The sequence below is a fragment of the Mytilus californianus genome, unplaced genomic scaffold (assembly GCF_021869535.1).
Source record: "Mytilus californianus isolate M0D057914Y unplaced genomic scaffold, xbMytCali1.0.p SCAF_4, whole genome shotgun sequence".
Lineage (NCBI taxonomy): Eukaryota > Metazoa > Mollusca > Bivalvia > Mytilida > Mytilidae > Mytilus > Mytilus californianus.
This window is the reverse complement of record NW_026262690.1, coordinates 27,573,165-27,595,390: the sequence shown is the minus strand read 5'-3', so window position 1 is coordinate 27,595,390 and position 22,226 is coordinate 27,573,165. Positions and strand designations below refer to the sequence as shown.

The window sequence follows — 22,226 nt, the reverse complement described above, 5'->3', positions numbered from 1 at the left end:
TTAGTGACCACTTTAGTATCCGGCTCTGTCTCGTTACTCTTTACCTATCATATAGTTTGTATTTATATGATCAACACACATGTGCAACATTAGAGATTACCCCCTGGTTTTTAGTAATGTTGACGTTGCTCAGTCTTTATTTTTCTATGTTATGTTTTGTAGAATGTTCATTGTCTTTTCTTCGATTTTCAATTGTTGCCATGGTGTTGTAAGTAATGAGTTTGAATATCCTTATGCTATCTTCCGCCTTTCCGATAGCGGTTTTTGTCGCATGTGCACACACGCCTGTTAATGACGACGCTAAAGTGTGAACATGCACGAGCGTGAGGTATTATTTGAGATAGGTACACGCCATACGATGAAGCAGAGGGTATGTTACTGTTGAAAAAATTGAGAGCAGACAATAGGAAAGTTGAATAATCATGTGACGTTTGCTATAGATTTAAGTTTGAAGTCGGCAAGCTGTGTCTTTATCAAAGAAAATGTCAAAATATGAAGCATGTAAAATAAAGTCCTGAATCTATAAGGACAAAAACGTATTCAGCTCAATCAGGAACTGTTTACAGCAATTTGCACTTTCATAATGTTTTTTTCCAAAGTGCTTTTCGGGTTAGTTTTACGCTTAATGAACAAAGGTTGAGGTTTGAATAAACAAAAAAGAAAAATATTTGTTCACAGTCTTTGAATAACAAGTAAATCGGCATGCCACTCATGGTCCACATTTTGAGTCAAATGTGCTAGCTAAACGTTTATATTCTTTTAAAACGCACCATATGACTTTTTGACGTCCAATTTGAAATTTATGTACACCAGTTTTCTAGGACTTTTATCCGTGCAAGATGAAGTAAAATTAAACTCTGTTAATAACATTCCGTCACTGCACAAGTAAGGATCATTAACATAAGACAAACACAGTATACTTCAAAGATAACGTTAATGTAAAGTTGAGCAATAACATAAAATATAAATAATATAAGTTCAGCACAAGTTTAGGATCATCGTAAAAGTGTAAACTGTACTAAAATAATAAATTTTATCATGATAGCAGAAATATTTGCTTATCACATAAAATCTTCATATAGTGAAATAAATGCTAGGTAATGGTCAACATTTAGCGTGTAAAATACACTAAAATAATAAACATTATAATTATTATAGAAATACTATCTACTACGGACGCATAAAATTCATAAAGTGTCATTTTCGTTTCTAATAACATAAAATCTCAGTACAATAAATAAATCCAAATAAGGTCAGCATTTAGGATATAAACTACTATAAAATTATAAACAATTTTAATATAGCAGAACGACTGTTTTCTCTTTAATTGAATGTTAAAATTGTAATCGTCCCTTGATTTTGTTTCGAATAAATTATAAAAAAACATAATTCAATCTTTATATTTGCAGATTTTCGAGCTTTTCAAGTAAATATTATTCCTTTAAAAGCTAAAATAACAAAATACCGTACGCCAAGGAAAATTCAAAACGGAAAGTCCCTTATCAATTGGCAAAATAAGGACACAGGCATTTCCTTATGTAGAAAACGACGGGTTGAACCTGATTTTATAGCAAGCTAAACCGCTCACTATGAACTAAGTATTTTGTATTCGATATTGGTACACATATGCCAAAATATGTTTCCATATAAGTGGTTCTTCAACAATATATATCTATGTAATGCCCGACATTAAAAATATATACAAGGATGTATGAACAGTTTGCTTTAACCTACAACTATCCATTGACTTTATGGAAAGTACTTCTGCACTATCAAGCTTATGGTTACCAGAACATGAAAATTCTTAATCTTTGATGACAAGTCTGGAACATAGGAATACTTCCAAGATTGTGACTTCGAAAGACTGAACTAAAACATGGTCAACTGTGACCAAATCTAGATGCTTCATTTGAATATTGAGTTCGATGATTTGTTGACATTTGAGATATTTGGTTCTCCACACACGCCACTGATCTCAATACGTGTGCTTTATAAATTTCCAGTTGTCCTTTCAGACGCGTCCTGTTGAATATCCGGGTTATCTATAACGAGTTCCATATCATCACATGGAATACTGTCCAATGTATTTAAATCATTTTTACAAAAATGATAAGTCACTGCAGTACAAAATGTATGACTGACGATATTACTTGTTGTTCTGATTCTGTCCCTGAAATAAAGTATTTTTATCAATAATCAAAGCAGTGTATTATCAATACAAAAAATAGGATGTTATGTAAGTGTTAAAAATACATACTCTCCCAAAATGATTATACCACACAACTGTTGTTTTCGTAATTCATAATTTTATAGATAATGTATTTTGTATACTGTTGTTTGTCTTTTATTCTATTTCTTTTTTTGCCATGGCGGTGTCAATTTATTATCGAGTTATGAGTTTGAATGTCTCTTAGGTATCTTTCGCCTCTCTTTTTTTTCGAATGCGTAATTCATACAAAACTATCTGTATAAAAAGTTAAATCACAAAAATACTGAACTCCGAGGAAATTTCAAAACGGAAAGTCCCTAATCAAATGGCAAGATCAAAAGCACAAACACATGAAACGAATGAACAACAACTGTCATATTCCTGACTTGGTACAGGCATTTTCATATGTAGAAAATGGTGGATTGAACCTGGTTCTATAGCGTTAGTCATTTATAAACCAAAACAAATCTTCATTCACAATCTCATTCACCTGGTTTTACACCGTTAGTCATTTATAAACCAAAACAAATCTTCATTCGCAATGACACAATATAAGAATAATGAGATGTGGTATGATTGCCAATGAGACAACTATCCACAAGTGTTCAAATGAAGTAGTTGTTAGCAATTTTAGGCCACCGTACAGCCGTCAACAATGAGAAAAGCCTATATCGTATAGTCGGTTATAAAAGCTCTACCATGAAAAATGTGAAACAATTCAAACGCGAAAACTAATCAATGTCTGGGCAACGGAAGGTATGAAGGATATTGGTAGCAAGACATGACAGGCCACCAAATTATCGACGCCTAAACTCTGTTGAATGTAAATACCGTTCTGTTAGTATTTTGGGAATATTTCAGTTACAAAAAATTAATTTAACAGGAAACAGACAACAATTTTTGTACTTTTATAATTTCGCATTTATTTATTTTCAGAAATTTCTATGAACGGTTAAACCGTTGACACAATTGTTAAATTGTACTTACAAATACCATTCAACAGCAAACAACAGAGAAATTTGACCAGCAGGTATATTCAGGGACGTAAGAACCATCACTAGAGTCACAATACTAGAACTTGGAATGGACGGCAAAGCTAAGGTTGCAAAACCAGTTAACATGCTGTAAATAAATATATGTGTTGAAAGAGGATGGAACTAAAAAGTTCTAAATACAATTTTTGGTCCTTTTTTGTTTGTTTCGACGCATCATGAACAACGATTGACTGTATTTGGGATTCTCATATATTTTTCCCTAGAGAATCCCTGAAGAGATACCATTGATGGCGGAATATGAAAAATCTAAATTTTGTACCGTTTAATGATATTTCACCTGCACATTGATATCAAAGAAAAAGAAGTTTCTTTCATTGTATAACTTTTTAACATTTATAGTAAGTAAGTACAAATGTAATGGATAAACAAAAAAGTAAAAAAAAAAAAGAAAATTATTGAAATGTACTTAAAATAAACCACCTTTCGGTACAATTACTTTTAAAATGCTTTCGTTAGTACGCATTTAACAGGCTGAAGTAACTTAACCTCAACTTGATAGCCGAAAATGCTTGTAATTTCTGGTATTCTCATCAGGAAAACGTCGCATCGTGTCTTTTAAATATCCCCCTTTTAACACCAGTCTATTTAATTACAAAAGATATCGGGGATTGTTATGGAGTCAAACCAAATCATAGACATATATATTTTGTAGTATTCCAATGGATTATAAGCTTTGACAGTTAGAGATAATTCGCTGATTGTCGCCATTCGGACATCATTATTTTTCTGTCCTTTCAAACAAAGTTGATATCATTAACGCTGTTTGATTTTGTTTTGTATATCCCAAAGCTTCAAATCTAAGTTTAACCGTCATCATTTGAATGCCAATATATTTGACTTGAAGCTTTTGAATTTCTTTATTCGTCTACTGAACTATTGAATTCGTTTTCTAATGATTTTTGTTTTCAATGAAGTTATGAATATCGTTGATTTATTTGATCAGATATAAAAAAAAATATGAAAAATTGATAAAATACACTCATGGGTCTACTACATTCAACTGTAAATTTAAGAAAAAACATAAATGGTTTTAAATATAAAAAAGAGTTATACTTTAACTATGGTCTCTTTCTCGTTTGAATTATTTTGCATTTTGTCAGTTCAGTGCTTTTTACCATTTACAATTATTTAGGGTTTAGACCATTGTTTAAGACCGTATAAATATATATAGTCTCTTACATCCAAGATAGTTAGTATCTGGTGAATATTTGCCTCATTGGTAATCATACCACATCTTTTTATTTTTATATTTACACATTCAGAGCAATCGATTACGAGGTGATTTTACAGTTCATTACTTGCAATTTGTTAAAGCCATTTGTTCTTCAATGTTTTTACTATCTAAATATTTTTTCTGTTCTATTTTTTTTAACTGACTTGCGTTTGATTTCCGTTTTAAACAAGCAAGGAAAAAATCTTTATCTGTTTTCTGTCTTTGTCTCTCAATATTCATGCTTACCATATAATGATATAATCTGCTGCTGACAATGACATTCCAGTAATGGTTGCAAGAAATACAGCGGCTGCTGATATAAACAATGCACTGCCATCGGCATTCAATGTCACACAAAATGGAATAACAAACCGACTCACACGTTTGTCTATTTTATTTTTCTCTTCACATGCATTTAGCATTTCTGGAATTGCTACTGCACTGGAATATAAAAATAGTGTTTTAACCACGGTGTACACCATATTAGTAAACAAAAATAGGTCAGCAGTGATACTTTGAATTTAATCGTTAATCTTTTTTTTCTAAATCATTTTCTCTGAAACCACTTGATATCTGTCATTCTTAGCGGTCTACTGTATACCAAAAATATACAAACATGACCGATATTACGAAAAACAGAACATGTGGTAAAATTAACAACAACAAAAACATTCAATAAACATTGCTATCGAACATCTAATCTTGGAAATAAGGTTTATGTATTAGTTGTTATTGGGTTTGAACTAGCTTTCCAGTAACTGCGAATAGCCTTCTCTTAGTTGGGTAAGTTTTGTCTTTTGTCATTTGTCTTTATGTCAGTTGTTTTTGTGCTTCGTGCAAATCTAATGTTTTTGTGCTTCGTGAAAATCTCATTAATCAAGTCATTTCCAATATTTTGCTATGTTATTTACACATCCAACAAAAGTTGCCATAAAAAAGTATTTTGGACATGATAGCTTCATAAAACTACATTATCTTCAATAAATGTGTACTATTAAATTGATCGAATAAAACGAATTAAAAGTAAAAGTAAAAAGTTAGTAAAACCTACGTGCTCGTAGTGGCTAGTCCTATCATCCAAGGTTTAACCAACGTAATTAGATATGAATATGGATTTCTACGAGTGAGAATAAACAAAACTAGTGGCATAAAAACAAGTTGATGTATGGCAATTCCTGTTGTCACAGTTAAGACAAACATGCCTAGCTGTGCAAATACAGTTGAAATATCTGTTATTCCTGCCATGGATACCGCTATTAAACTAGCAACTCCTACTGGTGTTGTCCTGTAAAATAAAAATTAAATGTTAAATTACACTGTTATTAATATGAATAAAAATAAATGGGATTAATTCTTCAGGTAAAAAATGGGAAATTCGTCAGAGCTGTCATGATTTGTTCAGTATATTTTGATAAAACATCACATTTTACAACTTTTATATAATGCCTGATTTGCAGACGAGCAAAGCCAATTTCCATGTATTATAAACGTTGATAATTCATGCCACTGCTGGTCGTTGTTTCCATTCGAGGGTATCACCAGCCCAGTAATCAGCACATCTGTGTTGACATGAAAAGTTTTTTTCTATGTATTTCACTGAACTATCTTATCTTTGGTCCTATTATTACCTGCAAAGTGAAGATATTGCAAATCGATTTGGTATCTGTTTTACTTTAATGTACTACACTTACCATAGTATCCACTTTAAAATCAGCAATATGATATCTACTCCAGCCTGGAAGAACTGAATAAAGACTTTAACTCTGTCTTTAAGTCTACTTGATGCAATACCAACAAGAGTACAAACAGTTATCAAACCTGTTAGTAATTAAAACAAAATGGACTTAGTGCAATGTTTTATAAGTATGTATGTTAACTTCTACGTCAGTTGTTCTCTGAGAGAGAGTTGCCTTATTGGTAATCATACCACATCTTCTTATTTTTGTATGTTAACTTCTACGTTATTTGTTCTCTGGTGGAGCGTTGTCTTATATGTAATCGTACCATATCTACATATTTTTGTATGTTAACTTCTACGTTATTTGGTCTCTGGTGGAGAGTTGTCTTATTTGTAATCATACCATGTCTTCTTATTTTTGTATGTGTTCCATGATTCACAACAACGTCAACTTTGGTACTAAGTATATCATTATAATCTGGTCATTTGAAAAAAAAAACCTTTGGCAGCAGATCTTTCACAGTTTTTATAAACAACTTTTTACTCCGAATACTATAGAGCTTGACATATACTACGGACACTCGTTCATTGTTATAGACGTCTATCTTTTCCTGTAGATGTCGTTTGGTTGTGTTTGTTGTTTGGTTATTGTCTCATTTGTGTAATCCTTGTTTCTACTGTAATACAAATTCAGTAATGTAGCATTCATTCATATAGAGTGATGTAAAAACGCTGTCACTACACAAACCAAATCTATATTTACAGAAATAGTATTATTAGTAAAAGTTGCCTTTCTTACAAGTAAAAACAATTTAGTGTGTTTATTGCTACCTACTTCATAATTTTGCAACGTTCCAAACTGCTATGGCCTGTGGTATAATCAACCTACTACATCACGTGTTACTTGATCATGAAAATCAATCTGTTATAGCTTAGGTCATTTGTGATTTAGTGATAAAAAAATATGTTAACAATGTATGACTTACCAAGCACATTTGTGCCTCCTGAATCCTTCATACTTTTACTTATAGTTTGTACAACTTCAGAAATAGTCCCATTGGTCGTGTTTCGTTCAATATTTAGAAAATTTACTTTATTTTCAGTCTGAGATTGAGAAAATGTGGCTTTTATCATGTTGTCTGGGAATAAATTCCTACAAAGATTGACAAAATGGTGTTCTATTATATTATTCATATTAGATTCTTATTGGTAAAATTGTAAATCAATGCAAATTGAATTAGCAATATTTGGGGTTTGTTTGTTACACTTGAAATGTCCAAATGAATTGCACATCTGAAAATTAAACTTTGAAGGAAACAGTAATCATCGCGATTTTGAATGGATGTTCAGTAAAACATAAACCAATAGTAAGTTATGAAACTTTAAAACTTTAATAATGTAGAATACCGAAATGAATCATTTGCAGTTATTTCAAACCTTTATGCTTATTTTGTCTTCAATATTTTGAATTATTTGGTAAATGAAAAAAGAAAATTACTGAGATAATTGAGCATTGATTAAACACATCTGAAATAACTACATGTGAACTATTTAAAGCCTCAATCAATGTACCATTTGACAATCATGGGACTTCTGAATAAAAACAAAGCATTTTACCACAAAGTTCGAATATATTTACCTGAGTAAATCAATAAATATGTCTTGTGTTTCAACAATAGCTGTCTCTTTAGTGTCTTTAGACATAAGAACGCCATCCCCTGAGAATATAAATATATGTTCTTTTGTCTACATTTTATACTAGTCTTTTTAATAAAAATTAATTTTAATTCAATCTTGGCATTTGATTTTCATTAAGACTGAAGTCGACATTTCATAATATAATGAGGCATAAAATAAAGACAGTGCTTAAATGATAAAGCGCCCGTATGACATTTTTAACTGATACTTGTTGTTTCTGATAACAGTAAAATGTAAGTACATGAATAAAATGCATATGTTGTGCAGCTTATAAATATTTTCGGTATGACGCAGTTCTGTCTTTCAAATAAATTGTGCTATTACAGTATATATATTTTCATATTTCAATGAAAATGCAAACCCATTATCAAATGACTGCAATAGGAATAAAGTATTGTTGGACAGTATATAAATAACACATTGCTTAGAGGGTGATAGAGCAGATTGATATCCCGAGAAAACATTGTCAACTGAGGCGAAGCCAAGATTGACAATGTCTTTTCGAAGGGTAACAATCTGCTCTATCACCCTCTCAGATATGTGTTATTTAATTTATTATACTGAATGTTCTTTTATTACTGTCTATTAAATTTCAAATTCAAAGTAATAAACTATCACGTCTTGTACATAACAACCATTCGTATTTAATAAAGCGCACACTTGATCAAGCGTCTCCGTGAAGGGTAATAGAGTATTTGCCATAGGATAGAGTAAATTGTCTCCCTCGTATCAACCAATCAAAATCTGGCATTTTGACAGGAGGTATAATAATGTAAATTGTATAATGACCTAACATTATGGATCTTTTAAATATCTTAAATAGCGCATACCTGGTTTGAAAATGATACACAATGTTACACCAACTACACAAGCTAATATGTTAGTTATGACAATGAAGAGGAATGAAACTGCACTGATTTTGCCGTTTGACTTTGGATCTAATGCAGCACTTCCTAAAAACGAAAAACAAACCCAAAATTTACAATAATACACATTTCAAGCAATTACTGATAAATATAAATATCAAAAGAAAATGTGTTTTTTATTGCAATAAAAACAATACACATGACATATAAGTTTGAAAAATTCGAGTCCATTTTACTTTACAAAATTAAATTGTAAACATTTCTAATCAAGTGTAGAATTGGTAATCTTATGCTATGTTTGCTTGTATCAAGTAAATGGCTTGATCTTTTTTTTAATAAAAACTGACTGTTTCACCAAGTGTTTTCTTAATTGACATGGTTGAATATTTCTGTTTTCGTGTATAATATATTTTCAAACATTTGTATTCGTTACAGACTAACACTTCAGTCTTGGTTTACTGTGTTTTGTGATGTTTGTCGAATATACCACATCTTATCTTCTTTTTTCTTATATGCAATAATTTGCACATAGGAAGTTTGTGTTTGCATGAAGTAAAGTTGTTTTGGACTTAAACCAAAAAAACAACTGAAAAAAAATCAAAGATACCAAGCTTATACTTCAACACCAGACGCTCGTTTAGTCGACATAAGACTCGAATCAAAAGGTTCTAGGCAAAATCAAATTCAAATTTGAATAGCATAAAAAATTAGAAAAAAGAAAAGTTGTACCAAATACGTTTAAGATTTTCTTCGTCTTGAGGAGATTTCACTATTGATTCTTTGGCGCTAAAATGTTTTTTTAATTAATTCCTGTCGTACAAAAGAAACAGAATCGCCAGCAATGTATATGGAATCCAGTCTCCAGTGACTTACATTATTGTCTATACTATAGTTTAAAATTAAAACTTTATGTGTAACGTAGTTATGCTCATACTATCTTACCTGAGATTACACTGCATACAATCAAAGGCAGGATCAACAACTTTAGAGTGCGTAAAAACAATTCTCCTGGCATTCCTGTTAAATTAAACATATTTGAAGCATTTTCTGGTATGGAATTGCATAGTACATGGCGATGAATGATAAACAGGAGATGCAATAAAACATTTGCGAAATGGAAATTGAATGACCAGATAGAATGTCTTATGTGTGTTGTCACATTGTACACTATATAATTTTTATGACTTTGATCACACGTAGGAGGGCTTCAGCTGGCCCATAAACAATAATGTATAATAGTTCTGCGAAAATGGACGTCACACTTAACTCCGAACCATGATTAAAAAAACACACAAGACTAACAAAGGCCAGAAGTTCCTGACTTGGGACAGGCGCAAAAATGTGGCGGAGTTAAACATGTTTTATGAGATCTCAACCCTCCCTCGATACATCTAGCCGATGTGGAATAAACAAAAACACAGCAATGTGCACAGTAAAACTCAGTTTAAAAGAAGTTCGAGTCCGATGTTAGAATAGGTAACAGAAGAAACTAAGCAAAATGACAATGATCAACAAATATTAACAAAGGACTACTAGCAGTTACAGACATGTCAGATTCAGACCTCAATTAAACTGATCGAAAAATTATGTCTTCATCAAATGAAAATCAAACACAATCCCTCCCGTCAGGGGTTTAGCATCATACCGTCATAAAATATACGAGAAGAACATAACCCGTATCATTGCAACAACTGGTTGTAGAATAAATGTGTTTATTTCCGATGCAAAGACCCTATGTGTGAATCAATATTAATTCCAAAAATGCCATCTTTAATGACCTGATAACAGTATCGTAACTATATCCCTTCTGAATAATTCTGTTTACAGGTTTGGTTAGCTTTTGAGGTGAATGACGACATTTTTGTGATCCGTACAGAATATTACCATAAACGATGGATGCGAAATACCAGAACGTTGATTTATATTTACGAATGATGTCCTTGTTCCGATGATAAAATTTAGTAAATGTTTTGACAAGTTTGTGATATCGAAAACCCTGGTGTAATAATTTTTCAGTAATACAGAGATTTCTTTAGTTTAAATCAAATACGTTGTTACATACACGAGCGAATCGAACAAGTTGAGATATATAAACAACATAAGTTGGTACCAAGGGAACGTCACCATCTAAAAATGAATAATTAACAACAGGAAAGGAAAAATCATCTCTTTTATCGCAAATTTTAGTATTAAGCTTTCCGTTAAAGATATAGTAGATATCAAGGTCCAAGAAAGGGCAGTGTTCATTGTTAGTATTAGCTTTATTAAAAGTCGGTTCAACAGGATAAATCTCTTTCGTGTACATACTGAAGTCGTCATTATTAAGAGTCAATATATCTTCCAAATATCTAAATGCGTTATCAAATTTTTGTATCAGATATTGTTTCGATGGGTCTTTACTGATTTTAGTCATAAACTGTAACTCGTAACAATACAGAGAAATCAAAACTTTGAACAGATTCGAATTCACCAATATGAGAATGCAATTTATCAAGTACTTCAAACGAATTTTTGACATTCCAAAATTAATTAATTTCACTTTTTTCAAAGGCCTTATTTGAACAATCTATTACGAAGTTTTTTATTGTACCAAATGTAGTAGTAAGTAGAATAGTTTAGTAGTGGAACAATGGCTTGAAGACGAAATAAATCTATATTTGTAAGATATTTTGTGCAGCTTCGGAAGCCAGTACATAGTTGGAACTTTTATGATATTCGATTCTGCTTGTAAAGAGGTAGCTAAAAGTTCATGTTTGTTAAAGATTTCATTTTTCGAAAATTGAGTCAGTTAGATTGTTGATGAATTCGTGATTTCCTTTTGCAGAACCTCAGTTAAAATTTTCTTCAAACAATAATGATATTATTGGCAACCTTATCAGCCGGGACAAACACAAATTCCTTGCCAAGTTCTTTTAGCTTATGTTTGATACAAGAAATAGGGCTATTATGGTTGTCGTTAGGAGTAAAATGTTCTGTAAAATGTTTAATACGAATATCAACTATGTTCATTACTGAATTAAAAAAGGAATCTAAGATTTTTTTGTCAGCTTTTTCTCGTTTTATCCATTTCATACAGTAAGTACGGAGTGAGTCGTGGATGATGTTACGACACTCATTCCAATTAATAGTTGACGGGGGACGATAATTAAGACCTTTACTAAGGAATGATTTCAACTCTCGGTCCTGGACGATGTTAAGGTCTCTTGTTATAACACGGAAACTGGGGCCATAAATGTATTTGGAATTACTGCAATTTCATGACGTATGTGTATTATCATATAAGAGAAATGAGAAGGGCAGACAATATCATAACAAAATGAAGGATACACGAACAGACGAACGACATTGATCAAATAGAACACTATACTTAAGATTAGATAGCATAAACAGAAGTAAAACCCGTTTGTAAGTTTATATGTCCGGAAGTACACACAGCTCATGCTCAAATATAAATGAGCAGATAAGTTGGATTTTAAGACGGCAAAATTGCGACTACAACAAATAAAACATATCATAATATACCTATCCATATCAAGGTGTCTTTCGATGGCTGTGCTGTTCTTACAGCAAATCCAATAGAAAATCCCAAAACAATGCCTGCAAAGGTTAGGATGAGCATAAGATTCTTCTTGACAAATTTTCTAATTTTATTGGCCAGACAACATACTCGTCTGCTGACTTCATGTTCAGTTATATTTACTGATGTTAATGACTCTCGTTCTTGCTTATAAAGATTCATGTCTGTATAGCCTGAAAGAATATTGTTGAAATTATATTGTGCTAGTATGTAATTTATAACTAGTAACCGAGAAGTATTTAATTATTAAAATTACGATTGCTGAAGTTAACATTCTCACACAGTGATATTTGTATATAATTTCTTTGTCTATTCATAGGTATTATCCCAGAGCCAGTGCTTAGCTACTAGTATCATGATAATCTAGATGAAACGATATGGTAATGATTATTAAGAAACTAAGGTTTCAACTACCTTAGGCAAAGTTGACCTTAGATGGATTTGGCTATTTTTTTTATGTCTTTTATGGTCATATAGCTCTTCAAATGCTTCTTCTACATCCTGGTCTTTCAAATATTCGGCTTTGAGCGTTCCTGATGAAGGTAAATCCAGAAAAGCGCTTCGGACTCATAAAATGTATGAAGTGTTTGTTCATGTTTTGTCAGTAAACAATGAAATGAATATATAGATAGAACATTTTTTTATTTTCTGTTTCGAAACAAGTTGCACAATTTTTTGTTAGCTCAAATAATGTTGTGGTGTCTTTTTTTTAAGCTAAGAGACCTTTGTCATTTTAGACTGTTTGTTAGTATGAGAGGGAAGATATTTTGTGATGAAAAGACATCATCTACCCACACATAGACTATTTTAAACATTCCACTCATATTCTATTTTAAACATCCCACTCATATTCTATTTCAAACATCCATTGCATTTTTGAAAACTTTTGTTTCAGAATTAATTTCCCATTTGAAGCTTAGAAGTCAAAATCTTAATATGGTCAACTCCATATAATAAGGTTTTTAAACAACCCATTAAATTTGTCCAATTCATTTTGTATTCATTTTCGTTTCAGTATAAAAAAAGTGCATGCATTTAAAGCTTAAAAGTATAAATCTTAGTATGCATTTCATTTATTTCCTGAAGAAAACAACAACATTAAAGAACAAAATACTGTTACCATAATCTGGTATTCCTGAAAATTTAATTTACTAAAGAAAAATACACAGGGAGCATATTTTTCAACTATGACAATACAGAATCAATATTTTTTTATCTGTTTTTTTTATAATTTCTATTAGAAAAAACTCTGGGATAATGATTATTTTTCGCGTATTTCATATGATTTTACCAGGTCATAAATTCTTAATATAGCTTAAAACGGCAAATAGATCTTGGAAAAATTTGGCAATTATCAAAAACTTGCCTTTTAGATACAAGTTAATATTTTTTTTAGACAATAGAGAATTGAACCCCCACCCCTTCCCCCCCTCCCCCAGAAAATAAGGATTTTGCGTGCATAAAGATTTGCATAGCCTCTTTCACACTTACATTCGATACCAGGAAAGGAAAATTTTTATGTATTTGAACAATGTAAATTAATGTTATTTATATTAACCATGCACGTAAAAATGTATCAAAAGAAAAATAATAACAGGAATTTCATGCGTGTACAAATAGTGAACACATTTCGGAATACACATTAGGGAGATTGAGGCAAAACGGGAGGGTGTAATTTACAACTACATATTGTTTTCTCTAATATTGTTGATTATACGAGATCTTTTAGTAAAATCAAAAAGGTCGTTAATATTTAGCTATTAACAAACAGAATATAGACGCGCGTCTGGCGTACAAAATTGTATGCCTGGTATCTATGATAAATAGATATAAGAAGATGTGGTATGAGTGTCAATGAGACAACTCTCCATCCAAGTCAAAATTTATAATAGTAAACCATTATAGGAAGTTTATTTATTGAATTTATTATTAAATGGTCATTTGGAAGACTATGCTTCCTTCCTTGATATATTCAAAAAGTACTTCCTATCACCTTTCGAATGTCTCTTTACAATAACATATGTATAGAAATTTTCTGCATCATTTTCATAATATCAATGAAGTGGAATAAAAGTCTTAAAGGAGTGTAAGTATGCCTTCTTTGATCACCTTTCATTTTGATGACTTGACGGTGTCAAGTGTATAAATAGTTTAGACAAACAATGATTATCCAGTTTTGGTAATGATAAGAATGTTTTCCGGGTTCAAAACACAGTTTTTAAAAGATTTTAAAAGCTTTTCGTGGTAACGTTGAGCATAAATTAAGGCATCAGTGGATTACCGATGTTTGGGTGTTTATTGTGGGTTTAGTTTAGTTTAGTTTTGTTCTTGTTCTTGTTTTTGTTGGGGAGGGATATTGCAAATATATATATATATATATATATATATATATATATGTTTGATAGTATCAAGTTGAGTGTTAAGTATAGCAGACTGAAATATATTCAATAAAAAACATTTCATGTTCATTTTTTTATTTAACTTTATGTTCGTTTTGGGCGTTCAATATATAAATGTTAAAATAAAACGATTAAAATTTCAATTGCACTAACCTATTATGTCTTATAAACTTAGCCTTCATAAGATCTTAAATAAAGTTGTTGCATTTTCAGAATGATATTTGTGTCACAAATAGAAACTGGGTGTATCTTGTGACTGGGTGATGTGTGTTGGCCTGCAACCACACACACACACAATAGACAATACTACGAGTCTGCACTGACTCTGACACTAACTTTTGTAACAATCAATGACGACTCTGGTTTCCGCGATATATAATTTAATAAGTTCAGCATGGAATACAATCGTACAGAGTTGGAACTGCTCAGTGTAATACTAAATCCAATCTGCCATTTATAGGTTAGGCAATACTTGGTCATGTTTTATGAAGATTTAAAGCCCAAGGCGTAGACGAGGGCTTTAAATCTTCATAAAACATGACCAAGTATTGTCTGACCAATTTAGAACATATTCACACTTTCGAGTGACCTTACAAAATTATCCTTACACATTGTAATATTTAAAACTAAATAAGAATTCACTTTTTATAATGAAGTGAGTATATAACATAGGTAATGACAATTACAATGGATGGAATGAAATAGAACTGACATAGTTTGTAAGGACAAAAAGTACAAATTGTTCAAACATTTGAGTTTTTCTTCTGCATCAGGTAAAAATTTGATATTTATATACCTTAAATTTTTTGATTTTAATTAGCACACAATGTTATATCAATCCGCTTTCTGAAATTTGAATATATTTTGATAAATTTAAAACTTACTCTATAAATATTTGAATTATGACCATCCAACATCATGCAGATGCTTACTTTTTATTGAAAAATGTACATGTATTGTGGGGTTTTTTCTTTTAAAAAATCCTTTGCTTTATATATATCAGCAGTCTGACATTATTTTCTTGAAAAAAATAATCGACTAGAATGTCTGGTATAAATATTGTATAAAAGATAATTTTACCTACATTTTTGCCCCCATTTTATTTTATTTTTTTGTTTGTTATATATATGTACCATTAATACAAAGATTTGCAATGTTCAAAATGTTTTTTTATAATTCTTTTCTCTTTCACCTTAATCAGTAGGCTGTTTTCCCAAGGAAAATGCCTCAGGGGATTGTACACTTCGTTAGTGAAATTATTAAGAATTCACTTTCATAATTAATCTACAATGAAAAGTCATTCATGTATAGCATTTTATTGTGCATGGAAAGCCATGTACTATGAAAATTAGAAGGGAAAAACCTGACTTTTCATTGGACGAGAAGGGGTGAGTATGTTCTAACTCTAAATAATAAAACAGTTTATATAACAAACCAAACATTACTTGAAAAGACATAACAAATATTTCTCTAAATGAGTGACAAATACAATTATCGGATTATAGAAAAATTAGCACATAGCTAATAATTAACAATAGACCATACAGACTTTTTTATCGAATTAAATAGATACAAAAATACAAGGTAAGATTGAAGTAAATGCCGCTAATTGAAAACAAATTGAAACATGAAATTAGATTAACTTAATCTTCCAAACTTGACTTAAACCTTTCACAATAAAAATAACAAAATCCCTTAGTGAAATATTACAAATATAAGAAAAACAGTGATTCTTCAAAATCTTTTACAAAAAGTCCGAAAAGTCTCAAAATCAAATTTTGCCCATTTTTCCACTGTGGCATTTGGATTTGATACACATCTTTTTCAAAAACGTTTTTGATTATCGGTATTGACTGCTCAACCTTAAAATATAAAAATAAGGAGATGTGGTATGATTGCCAATGAGACAACTATCCATCAAGTTCAAATGAAGTGGATGTAAGCAATTATAGGCAACCTTTCGACCTTCAATAATGAGAAACAATTCAATTGAGAAAACTATATGATCATTACTTCTTATATGTTCTAACTTCAATTATATTGACCTCGTATACATGATAGAAAGCTTACTATGTGAATACAGTACTGTGAATACAGTACTGTGAATACTTTTACGTGTTATAAAGATTAACTACAAAATGTTACCACAATAGGCAGTAGTTTACCGATGATCAAATCTCGTAAATCGAGAAGGCAAAACAAGGTAACAATCAAAACCTTAGGGAATCGCATCAACTCCAAAAGGAGCGAGACAGGGTATGTCGACAGGGTAAGCGTCTCATGCTATGCATTCATCAGCCGCCATACGAATTCACACTCAGTCAAAATTATAATTAGTAAATAAAATCATGGTGTTATTGATCACGGGGAATTTCAATCATCTGAATTATTTTAAAAACGAGAAAAAATGTAATCTCTATATGCAAATGATGTTAATTAAATAATCACTAGTAAAAGAAATCGAAGTAGTAGGTATAATATAATATATTACCTTCTTGTATCCTTTACTGTGAATATAATGACTTACTCTTAATAAAAAGCGATTTATATAGGACACACATTTCAAAATTAAATAGCACTTGTAATCATGACGTGAAGGTTTCGTTTATAACCGAGTTTATAACACCAATACAGTTCATAAAGTAAAAGTAAAATATAGGACAACAATCGATCGATCGATAGAATATTCTGGATTTCCCCTTAGCAAAAATACACAAAATCAGGATATTCAATTATTATAGTTATAAATAGGGCTAAAATAATTGGAAACGTTTGGCTTGCATAACTGTATTATGACATATTAAGCGATTAATCCCCAATTTACAAATAACCTGTAATCTGTATTAATATTATTCATATATTAATTAAAACGTTGTTTTCACAGTCGAAATACAGTATGGATGTTAATCGGTCCTTTGTCTTAATAAGTAGCTTAAACTAAAAGCCATTGGTCGACTGTCATCAGTTGAACACAAGTATATAAATGTATACTGAAGTGAACGGAATAAGCTTACTGTTACGGAGCACCTGATTCCAGTGCCTAGAAGATGATCAAAACAATATTTCTAGGTATCATTCGTAATATATTACTGCACTAGGATTATTATAGAGAATTCTCGATATTTTGCGTTTAAAATGTAAAACGTTTTGTGAAAATTGAAATCTTAGTCAAGACATATCCATGTGAATATTTTCTGTCGGGCGAAGAGGGTAGGAAGGAAGAAGAGATAACATGGTTTTTCTAACGTACTATATATATCCTTACATCCGTTTTTATGTAAAATGCAAAGTCTAATGTCAATTCCAACCTATTGTCGCTTGACTGTGGGTTCGTTTTCTCTCTATTAAGAGGAAGAACTTCATAAAGTATGTTTAAAAGTAAAGGATTTAGTTTTTTTATTATTCATTTTTTGATTCATAGAATTTTTAAACATGTTAAGATATCTGTTAAAGGAGAAGTTGGGTATGTCAATGAGACAGCAGTTAAATGCTCTAGACGGGTACACGAAACGGTCGGCTAAAAGTGTTTCGGTCTTATTGGCGTGCAACTCGTGCCTCCTTTTAGTCATGGTAACCATTAATATAAAAAAAATAAGAAAATATGGTATGGCTGTCCATGAGACAACTTTCTACAGGAAACCAAATGACGAAAAAGTTAGCAACTATAGGTCATCGTACGGCCTTCAACAATGAGCAAAATCCATACCACTATAAAAAAAAATGTCCCGACGTGACAAATGCGAATCAATTTAAACGAGAAAACTTACGGCCTGATTTGTGTACAAAAAACAATAAAAGAAAAACACATATGATATTCAGCAACAAAACGACAACCACTGAAGTTCAGGCTCCTGAATTTGGAAAGGCAGATACAGAAGGTTAAGGCAGATGTCTGAATAGAGCACAGTCAGTCGTTTGCACTGCTGTGAGTTAACTAATTATTCAGGTGAAGACTGTGGGCAATCATTCGGGAAAAATTGAACAAAATTTTAAAAACGTTAAAATAAAAAAAAAAACAAACATTAAAAACGAAAACAGACATCAATTTTAAAAAAAAATTCAATAACGAAAACAGACATACAAATAAAAAACAGACGCTAACAGATGTTAAAATCAAAAACAGACATCAAAAACGAAAACAGTCAAACAATTGAAAAAAACCAGACAACAGAGGTCTTATACGAAAACAGTAAATGAGCTCTAATTGTTACTTTATTTTTTTAAGTTATCGCCTACATCGTATTAGTCTCTTAATAAGTAAAGTCGAAATCCTTTTATACCTTTTTCATGTACCCGGGATACCGATTCTGTTACCACTATAAGATAGTTTTATCAGAAACCGTACAGTTTTAGTTAATACTAGATATATGTCGTCTTATGCCGAGCTGATTTTAACCTCTATATGAACTGTAAAGAAACATTCTAAGTTTTTATCATATGAAGGTTTTATCCGTCCTTATGTAAGTCGTTTAAATTACCTCTTGAATAATCTATTTAGTGCCACAATACTTCTTTGTAAAGGACAGTAGTCTTCGTAAGTGCATATTAGATTCTAAGTGATAGTAACTTTTAATAAACTGCATAATGAATACAGTAATTGAACAGCGGGGGATTGGCAGGAAAGTGACTTTTAACATCTGATAACTTATTCTAACCGAACGCAAAATGTACAGTGTATAGTGTGGAAATAACCTGTGAAGCTAAATATTAATTCCCAGTGTAAAAAGTGTATTGTTTTTTGTTATTGGTGGTGGAACTGTTCTACATACATCATGTGATTGTATGGCTATCCTATAAAGGGTGTAATAATCCACAGAAGACTGTTTTCGTTTTTGATGTCTGCTTGCGTTGTTGATTCTGTTTTTGTTTTCAACCTCTGTTTCTAATTTTACGTCTGTTTTTCGTTTTTGATGTCTGTTTTTTATTATAACGTCTGTTTTTTATTATATTTTTGTTTTCGTTTTTGAAGTATGTCTTATTGGTTTTAACGTCTTTTTTTTAAAATTTTGTTCAATTTTGCCCGAATGGCTGCCCATAGAAGACCCTAGTTAATTAAGAGACACGTTGTCAAGTAAAAAATCGTCTTTACATTCGCTGTATATACAAAATTAAACGTGGCACTGCACATACCGTGTCTTCCTGTACTGTATATTTATGGCGTTGTTTTATGAAATCTACTCCGAAGTACAGTCATCGGTATACGCGTAACAGATAAAGTACTTTCGGTAATCATTATTTTTAAGTGCTTTCTCTGTTTTGATTTTTATTCACATACTTGTATGTACCTTATGTGATTCCATGGGTTGAGTTAAAAAGGGGAACCTCCGATTTAGAAAAAAACGGTTTAATCAATGCATATATGAAAATAAGAAGATGTGGTAAAATTGCCAATGAGACAACTCTCCACCACAGACAAAATGACATAGAAGTTAACAACTATAGGTCACCGTACGGCCTTCAACAATGAGCAAAACACATACCGCATAGTCAGCTATAAAAGGCCCTGAATATCAAATGTAAAACAATTCAAACGAGAGAACTGACGGCCTGATTTATGTACAAAGCAATGGACGAAAAACAAATATGATATACAGCAACAAAACGACAACCACTGAATTACAGGCTCCTGGCTTGGGACAGGCACATACAGAACGTGGCGGGGTAAAACTAGAGTTTGAACATTCCCCCTCCCCTCCTTCTAACCTGAGACAGTGGTGAAACAGTACAACATACGAACAAATTATAAAAATAAGTTGAAAGGGCTTAACTCCTCAGATCGATACAAAGCAGAAATACATCTAACAAAAACAATGGTCGGACGTGGCAGGGAACTTATACATCTCTACAACAAAATAGACACTAAATACAGATCTGAGAGTACTCGCAGTTACTGACAGCTAGGTCAAAGCCAATAACAACTAATAAAAAAATCATGCATCTAAGACTAAAATATCAATCAGTACACATCCAACATCCAATGGATTAACTTCAAGTGTAAAGACGTCATTAACGTCAGAGAAAAACGTGACAATGCCAAGATACAGGTATCGACAGATTGTAGAGCCATGGATGTGCATATGGTCTCATGTATTTGATTGGTCTTTGCTACATCTTCATGATTTTGTTATTTACGAATTTTGTATTTGATAGCAGATTTTGATAACCTCTCTTGGACTTTCGTTGCGTCTTTTCTTGCCATGTCGTAATTGCATAATAAGACGTTACAGGATGCGGTTGATCACTAGAATTTTGCAAGTTTTTCTTTATATTCTCATTGTCGTTGGCTTCAAATTAGACAATTAATCTATAACTGAAAGATTGCAACCCAACGACACAAAAACCAAAAGATGTCTAAAGGTTAATATAGGATTTTGAATATTTGCCTTGGAATGATTTCCATTTGATCCCACCTAGTGACGGAATAAACAAAATACATAGGGGTAAAAGGGGGGGGGGGGAGGGTGTTCAAATGGAAGTCTTGTCGTATGAAGACATGCAATAGCTAATTAAGGAAATATTATTACGTGACGTTTTAGACAAAATTGATTTTTGTGCGTGAACACCCTGAGGGGTTCACGCTTATATATTGGCGAGTGTTTGATGTGTCTGTGGGCCACTCGATATCTCTCGGCCGGAAGTCGGAATAAAATTCACGGAACGTCTCGAAAGTTTTCGATCATTTATACAGGTAGTTATCTGTACGTCTTTGATACGGCCCCTATATGGCTTGGCTACCACGTGACATTACACAATCAAAGTAAATTTGAAAGTAAACAATAAGGCTAGGTTGCAGCAAGGATTTGTATAGTATCACTATACAAATCCTTGGTTGCAGTCAATAAATCGTTTAAATATAAGAACCTTTTTGCCTTTTCACAAAACATATGTGTTTTGAATAATGTGAATGTTTATAAGCGCTTTGATGTGAAAGTTTCTAAACAAGTATTATGACAACGCAATTATATTTGTTTTAAAACGACCCCTGTACACTGTGTATATCTAGGTCAATTATAACGTAGTATTGTGCATTGTCATGATAACCTGTAAACTAATTATGTCTGAAGATTTAACCACGTGTGTATTTTCATCATAGACTAAGGAGAGAACATTCTGGTTTAAATGTGTATATTATATCGGAAAACAGAAAGATAATATTATTATCAAAAGTATTCAATTTAATTAATTCAATAGAAATCAAAGAATATATACAAAATATATACTGTATGTATGTTTCTGTAGAAACTAAATATTAAATTGAAGTCAGAATATTTTCAGAGTTGCAATTAAGAAATAAGTATTTATATGACAAGATACTCTGCTTTGGTATTTTTAAATATTCATTTTAAAATGAAACATGCATAATAATTAAATCTGAATAAATCCTTGCATCATACAAAAAAAATGTCGATAAACAATAATAATTATATTTCTACGTTAATTATTTCCTACCGTTTTAGTAAGGTTTATAAGTAATTGTTATTTATTTTTTTGTATTGTAATATATCCATAAAACGGAAAGTAAGATACATTA

General features: G+C 31.5%; 1 protein-coding gene across 4 annotated transcripts in view; it reads right to left on the bottom strand.

The window, feature by feature from the left end:
- Positions 1-917: 917 nt before the first annotated feature.
- The window catches only part of LOC127737826 (excitatory amino acid transporter-like), a 35,844-nt gene continuing 14,535 nt past the window's right edge, over positions 918-22,226 (bottom strand). For 3 of the 4 annotated variants that reach the window (XM_052248763.1, XM_052248767.1, XM_052248766.1), the window contains exons 2-11: positions 12,242-12,469; positions 9,662-9,736; positions 8,684-8,806; positions 7,795-7,873; positions 7,142-7,308; positions 6,169-6,295; positions 5,529-5,762; positions 4,724-4,918; positions 3,197-3,331; positions 918-2,170 (exon numbers count right to left, since the gene is read on the bottom strand). In XM_052248763.1, coding sequence (XP_052104723.1) covers positions 1,990-2,170; positions 3,197-3,331; positions 4,724-4,918; positions 5,529-5,762; positions 6,169-6,295; positions 7,142-7,308; positions 7,795-7,873; positions 8,684-8,806; positions 9,662-9,736; positions 12,242-12,469 — 1,544 coding nt within the window. In that variant the 3' untranslated portion in view covers positions 918-1,989. Of the gene's footprint in view, positions 2,171-3,196; positions 3,332-4,723; positions 4,919-5,528; positions 5,763-6,168; positions 6,296-7,141; positions 7,309-7,794; positions 7,874-8,683; positions 8,807-9,661; positions 9,737-12,241; positions 12,470-17,186; positions 17,316-22,226 lie in introns of those variants that run through there. The other variant, XM_052248764.1, reaches the window with a different exon arrangement.